This window comes from Mytilus trossulus, chromosome 14 (assembly GCF_036588685.1).
Source record: "Mytilus trossulus isolate FHL-02 chromosome 14, PNRI_Mtr1.1.1.hap1, whole genome shotgun sequence".
Taxonomy (NCBI): Eukaryota; Metazoa; Mollusca; class Bivalvia; order Mytilida; family Mytilidae; genus Mytilus; species Mytilus trossulus.
The window spans coordinates 74,445,481-74,453,263 of NC_086386.1; the positions used below are offsets into that span (position 1 = coordinate 74,445,481).

The 7,783-nt window shown below is 31.5% G+C and overlaps 1 protein-coding gene across 1 annotated transcript; it reads right to left on the minus strand.

Annotated features, from left to right (window-relative positions):
• Positions 1-561: 561 nt before the first annotated feature.
• Positions 562-5,057, minus strand: LOC134698059 (uncharacterized). Its single transcript, XM_063560349.1, has 3 exons — positions 4,964-5,057; positions 4,304-4,646; positions 562-634 (listed from the first exon to the last, which is right to left on the minus strand). Exons 1-3 carry the CDS (start codon positions 5,055-5,057, stop codon positions 562-564), a joined length of 510 nt encoding a protein of 169 aa, XP_063416419.1.
• Between the last annotated feature and the right edge of the window lie 2,726 nt (positions 5,058-7,783).

The following is a 7,783-nucleotide window of genomic DNA, read 5'->3' on the forward strand; positions in this document are numbered from 1 at the left end:
AGTCTGGCGTAAATATACAATCTTAATCCTGGTATCTATGATGGGTTAATTTAAGGCAATTTACGGTACTGCCAAATAACTGATTAGTTTTAATATTATATGTGAGTATTGTTAAGTTGGTAACTTGACTAAAATTAATTTGTCGCGTTTTATTTTCATAAAATGTTGACAAGATATTTACCCTGACCCTCTGACAAAATATGAAAGTTCAAAAAACTTAAACCAATCACTTTCTCAGAAAAAAATGGTTGGGTATATAGCAGTTTAAAAAACACTAATTTTGATCATTGAGAAGCTTAATACTTTCTTAACTATACAACGTAATTAAAACGTTTAGCTCATTTTACAGAGTTTTCTCCCTGTAATGTTAGGTACCACCCTTATATCATACTCATCGATTCAAGTGGAATCAAAACAAATTAAACAAGGGATAATTATAGAGATGAAGAACACTACAACGCAATGTCAAACCTTTGCATTTTGGTTTTATTATAGTAGCAAAAGCCAATCCACGGAAGAGATGAACGACCATTAAAAACGGAAACAAAAGAAACAACTTTGTTAAATGTCTATTATAAATACAAACCTGACGTTCTTCTGAGGTTTCATGTTTTCTTCTTTTTTGACAGTTTCTCTGAGAAAAAAACAATGATCTTATTTACAATTTCATGTGCGTCAACATTGTAAATTATTATTAAATCAATCAAACAGTGTTTTTCTAAATATAAACAAACAGAATTAGCTTTATCACCGGGTATTAAGAGATAATAGTAACTGCAATGACGATTATCCCAATATGGCGACGGCTGATATAGGTAAAATCTTTACAGTCATTTTACTCAAATGTAGCATGTTTTTGTCACTAGTTACTCAGCTGCAAGGTTTTTCTATGTTCATATTTAAATCGTAATGGTGCACTGGAATTGTCAAGCGCTTTGAAAATTGCCGTTGAAAAATTCGGGATGATAATCGTAACTCGGAAATAAGATAATCGTAATTATGGTATTAAAAATGAGAAGATAATCGTAACTGGATAGTGTTTTATTGATATTGACTCTAAAAACGTATATCTGATAGAACATTGATGAAATTATGGTGATGAATTAATCACGTTTCAACATATTATGTATTTCTTTTTGTGCATATATCATTAATTGTTCTAATGAAAACAGCTACATACTATTATATCATAAAATTGGAAGGGTGAACAAGCTTCAAGAAATTTGGATATGGGAAAAACACGAACTATGTAAAAATACAGGGAACTCCCAAGAACTAGAAGTGTCACAAAATATGGGAATGAGCAAAGAGGCAATTTTAAAGGAAGTTATGATATATGGCAATACTTGTCAGGGTAAACGCATGTGTCACCCGACATAAGATTTGTGATTAATAAAATTGAGAAATGGAGATGGGGATGAGTCACAGAGACAACAACCAGACCATAGATAATACAACAACAGAAGGTCACCAACAGGTCTTTAGTGACGCAAGAAATACCCGCAACCGGAGGTGTCCTTCAACTGACCCTAAGACTGTTGAAGAACATTGTTTTATCCTGAATAAAAACATGGTAAATATAGTAAATATTGTTTTAAATCATTTAATGCAGGTGGCTATGTGTGCTATTTCTTCCCCCGGGAAGCGATCGACTGCTAATTCAATTCTAGTCCATACCCGTTATGCCATAATGAAGGAGGACAGACGTTTAGTATTCGCCAGAGACAGTTTGACGAGAAATTAAGAACAACAGTTTTTCACTTTTGGGATATGGGATATTGCTAATCTCCCTCCATTTTCTCCCAACAAAAAAAATCTTAAACGCGCACATAACATTGAAACTTTGAAAACAATTAGAATGTATACTTACCACAATACCTGACCTGACAGCTGCTTCATTGTCAATATCTTGAACAGGTACATAGACATAAGATGCGGTGTGAGTGCCAATGAGTCAACTCTCCATCCAAATAACAATTTTGAAAAAAGTAAACCATTCTAGGTCAATGTACGGCCTTCAACACGTAAACATTAAAAGATAATGCATATACTAGTATGTTGTCTGTTTACAAGGGCATTTTTCGATAAAAGTGTGAATTTCAGACCTATAAAAATAAAAAATCAACTTGTTGAAATTTTTATTTCAAGAGTTATTTTGAATACCTCTATTGTAGACCTGTTTGTAAATAAAAAGTGTAATCTTAAATACTCTTTAAAAGGATAACATTTTCATAATGTATGTACTGTTTCGCAGAGGATATTTGTCCACTACAAAACTGCTTTTAAACGCACATCTTATTGCATTTGAATGTTTCCTATAGACATTCTAGTTTGTTTTACTTTATAAACTAGAAAGATCTCATTTTTTTCTGAATGTGAGAACCATTTTTTATCGATAAATATCAGACAGAACTTCACATATGAACGTACAACTTATGTTACGTGGTGGACATTTCCATGGGTGTCGTAGTGGACAAAACCGTTTCGATGGTAGTGGACAAAAAGTTTCGTAGTTGACATCAACCCTATTCTATATTGATAACATAATGAAAATTACATGAAACTAACCCTTGTTATTTGTTTTGCACGTATAGATTTAAAAAAAATTAAAAATCTCCATTACTCGTTTCGTAGGTGACCGTTTTGAAGTGGACATATTTACATGGTTTTTTCCCCACAATCTCTATAATATTGCAATAGTAACAAGAATGATTATATTCATAAAAACACGTATTAAGCTGTACACTGATTTTGTTTTATAATTTTAAAACCAGCACAAAAAAATACTTGTATAGATCAAACACATTTTATTTTTAAAAGTGGCTGGGACAAGAAATCACGGTTTTCTGGAAAAACGCCAATAAATCGAGAGATATAGAAGTAAATTTGTCTTAAATATTAACCTGTAAGTTTTTTCATTTATTTTTATTTTCCGTTAATGTCATCAATCAACTATACATTTGCATTTTAATACACACAATACCATTTAAATGCTGAAATACACATTTAATTTTTCAGTTACTATTATCCAATAAAGAAATTACGATTATCAAACAAGAAAAAATCTATAGAGTTACGATTATCATCCCGAATTTGTCAACGGCAATTTACAAAGCGCTTAGACAATTCCAGTGCACCGTTACGATTCAAATATGATGTAACGGTATAGAAAACCTTGCAGCTGAGTAACTTTTGACAAAAACATGCTACATTTGAGTAAAATGACTGTAAAGATTTTACCTATATCTGCCGTCGCCATATTGGGATAATCGTAATTGCAGTAACACTTATCTCTTTAATACCAGTGTTTATCGAGATAACCAAAGAATAACGCAAACTAGTTTCCAAATTGCAATTAAAGTTTGTATTGACACTTTGTTATTGAAAACTGTAGTTTCCTGTATGTCCCTTATTAAAGACCTTATAGTTTTTTTTGGTTGCTGACTTCTTGACGCGAGTTCCAAAGTCTTGAGATAAAACTTAAGCTAGACAGGCCAATTATTCAATGAAACTTAAACACATTATTAAGTGTTTACGGAGTGAAGTTATGAATATTCCTTCGTCAAAAATCAAAGAAAATCAGTTTTGAGACGTTTATGTTACTTTAGAATTGAGAAGGATCCTGAAACATCCTTTGATAAATCGGATTTACAGTTTCCTTTAAATTTATTTCACTTCAAAGCTTTTGTCTTAAAATTATTCAATCTTTTTTGAATTCGCGATATCATTAGTTTATAAGAGGTCCTTTAAGGTGTTTAACATTTTTTAACAATTCAACCTCATATTTTTATCGTAAGATTAATTTTACACTTAAGAATTTTTGTAAAAAGGGCTATTGGATTTTTATTATATAAAGTATAAATCGGTATTCCAATTTCTAAAAGAAATTCAAATATGTACTAGGAGGATTGTTTGATCCTACTGAATTCCAATTGAAACTGTCAACATATATTTAGGATTCTATAAAGTCAACACATAAATTTGCTTGTTTTGTAACTCATGAAATGCTGGTGATTTTAATCAATGATCAGAGAACACTGACAATTTTGAATAAGTGTGTACATATAGAAATTGCATTATCATGATTATCGCATATTCTATTAAATCTGGAGAATTTTGATTATCTGAGATACAAAAACATAATATAATTGAAACACAAAGCGGAAGATGCCATAATTATTCAACCTTTGCAATCGAAAAGAGACCGCTTATAGAACAAAGTTTTCATATAAAAAAGAGGAAAAGACAATAAGAGTGTTCAAAGCAATTTCATAGAATCAATAATAACTAAGATCAAACTCACCCAAATGTTAATTCCCCAAACAGTTTCCCTATTTCACTCTCTGCTACTTTTTGTCTAACATATTCGACTGATGGCATAATTGGAATCTGTATTTCTTGTATTTGATCGATTTGTGACTTTATTTGTTTGAGTTTTTGTAATAATTTCGTAGTATCTTTTATACCCAGGGTGTCTTGGTAAAACTTCTGCTGCTCCTTTGCCTTGTCCAAAGTGGTTTTCAACTCATTGCCAATCGACTGTAAGGTTTGAACATTCTTTGTGTCTTTCTTCTGTAGCGTATTAATAAGACCTTCAACTTCCTTATCGATCGTCTGCCCTCTTCTCTTATAGTCTGGACAACTTGCTGTACATCAGCTTGATATTTATGGGTACCTTGGTCAATATCTGCTATATGTGACTGCAGGTTTCTCATCTTCATGTCGATCATCATTTTGACCTCAGCTTTGATGCCTTCAGTTGATTCCTTGATTTCAGCAAATTCATGTGATTTGTGTTTTTTAATCACACATATTTTACATATTGGTGCATCACATTCTATGCAGAAGTATATAAAGTTTTCATCATGTTCTTTACAATATTGATTTACTTCCGGGTTTATATTTGGACCACTTAGAAATGTGTGATTCTTGGTCATCTTTGTCCGTAAATGAGATATTTTACATCCATCACAAAACAGCTGGTCACATTGTTCACAATAGTTATGTCCAGGTCCGGAAACACAAATTTCACACGTTTTAGAAGCAGCCTGAGCCATTTTGGTGTGTTTTGTTTTCAAGTTGTTATGACAAGGTTATTTAAATCCCGATCATATACGGCGATAGAATAACTTTTTCCGGATCATCAATGAATTTTCGTTGTATAAAAGGTAAAAGTCGTAATTATTCCTATTATAAATCATTATTGTCATTTTTGTTTTTAAAGGATTAACCGTCATTTGTTATATTTAAAAGTATAGATATAATCAGTAGTCTGTTGTCAAGTGATCACTTCAATCCAATAATATAATATATAAGTAACAATTAGTGGCTATTCAATATTTGATATGTTTTTAATAGTAAGATGGTAATTGATAAATTTGGAATTAGGCTACATTAGAAATAAGGTTTTCTGGGGGGGGGGGGGGGGGGGGGGGGCTATGTTTTTTTTTGGAAAAAAAAGTTTGTTTCCAGGTTTTGGTTAAAAAAATTAATTTGTTTTGGACCCTGAGAAAAAAAAATGTTTGTTTCATCCTCAGCTGTCACTATATGTAATGCTAAAATTGAAAAAAAAAGTTTGCACAGAAAAAAAACCATAGCCCCCCCCCCAGAAAATCAAATGGTTGCTGCCTAAGCCACTGGTTTTAAATTTTGTTGCTTCGTCTACTCCTCATTTATTATGATTCAAAATAAATTTTGAATGGCGTGTAATTTACAGTGTAAGATAAAGGAAGTGAATAAGCAACGAATGTTTTTTCGTTGCCCCGACGGCATTTTGTCATATGTATATATATTTTGGCATCAACGCTTTTCGCTTATGAAGTTCTTATTCCATTTTAAACGACTTAGAATTGTTCTTTTTATTGGAAATTTTACCGACTTCAACTGTTTCTTTGTTACCAACAACACTTGAAATAGGTTAATCATTTCATGTGCATGATAAAATGGTCGGATATAGATAGTTGATTAGCAGTTTATGTACTACTGAGGTCAACCACATTGATTTATTTAGCTACTCCATCGTGTGTATTTGTTAAAGGGATAATACAGTCAATAAGATAACGACGATTACATCTATAACATATCAGGCGATACACTAGTCACATATACATACATGTGTGTAACAGGTATAATCGACGTTTTACATGTTGAGACATTACACATGGCTATGTATTTAACTATCCCTATATATGTTACTTTTAATTGGTAAAATATGGTGATATATATCGATTAGGAAGAGACAAATCGAGGGTAAATACAAAAAAGGTGCAATAAGTTGTAGTGCTATAATTACTGAACCATGATACATCGTTATCTCGAAGTCAGCCGTACCAGATAATTATTTCGAGATACACGTTGTTCGACTCTAACGAAAACCAGCAGTTTGACAGACCAAGAGACACAACTCTTGCTTAGCTTGGTAAAGCTAAAATAAATCAGGATTGATTTTGGAAGGGGATCGATATTCTGGTATCAGATCGATGTATTTGTATGTCATGGTCTTTCATAATTTTAATAATTATTATTTTTACTTATTCGATTGTTTCAGTTAAAACAATTTCTAATGGCTTTTATCCAAGAGTAATTTCCAATCGATCATAGCGTTTATTATGTCGTCTAAAGTTGATAACATTTACTTATTCTCGGATACAAGAAATTTTAGAAAATTGAGATTTTCTTCATTTTGTGTCATCTCACTTTTTCTTTTCAAAAGAAAATACAATAAGATTAAAGACGCCGATTGAGTAGTTTGTAGGTGATCATCAACGGAAGTCTTAATCTTCACTTTATACACACCAAAGCTCATTAGACTTGTGTAAATCACCAATAATTGTTTTGTAAACATTTTAAATACTTTTTCATGAACATTAGAAATTAACAATGTATCACTAATTGTTTATAAAAATTCTATAAAAGATAATCTTACTTAAAAACTCGTGGAAATAGCATGTCTCAAATTAATTAAAGTTGTCAGTGACCGGATATTTAATTACACGTGTATTGTCAGATTAACTCTTCAATCCATTTAAATCACGGAGGTCATGTTTTGACATATTTTTATTAGTTTGGGATAAATAATGAATTTTGAATGCTTTTGTTAACCATAGGACCATAAATTCAATCGACTTAACCGACATTTCGACCCATCCAGATTCGACTCATCAGGAGTCAAAATACATACATTTATATGGAATAAAGTTTGGGACCACGTGAAAACTTCGACTCATCCGAAATTTCGAGTCAACCGAGTTCGAGACAACGTGGGTTAACTGTATATATATGGATATCTGGTTATATGCATTTGTTACATTTTTATACTTATATTATTTTTATTTCATACTATTGATTTTGACAATTTGCTTAGTGTACATCATTGCACTAAGTTTCCCTGATTTACTATTTTATTCTGTATTCAGGGAGAATATCAAATAAACGTAATTGATATAATACATTAAAATAATAATGATTTCATGTTTAAAAGTCAGAGTAGTTTATTTCTCTCTGATGACGGTTTGTCATACGTGTTTTTTCTGGATACTCGGAGTTCAGTATTGTTCTGATTTTACTTTAGATTAGATACGGAATAAAATATATAGAAAAGTGTCATTTATCAGGTAAGTAAGCCATACTCATCTTGATGTTTGTAGCATAGACTGAGTTTGCACTTATTTGAACTCTGAAGAATTTGTTTGTAAAGTTCTCACTCATAAGAACAACAGTAGTATACAGCTTTACAATAGTAAATAGATTTAGCGATAAGAAAACTGGGTTATAAGCTTAAACC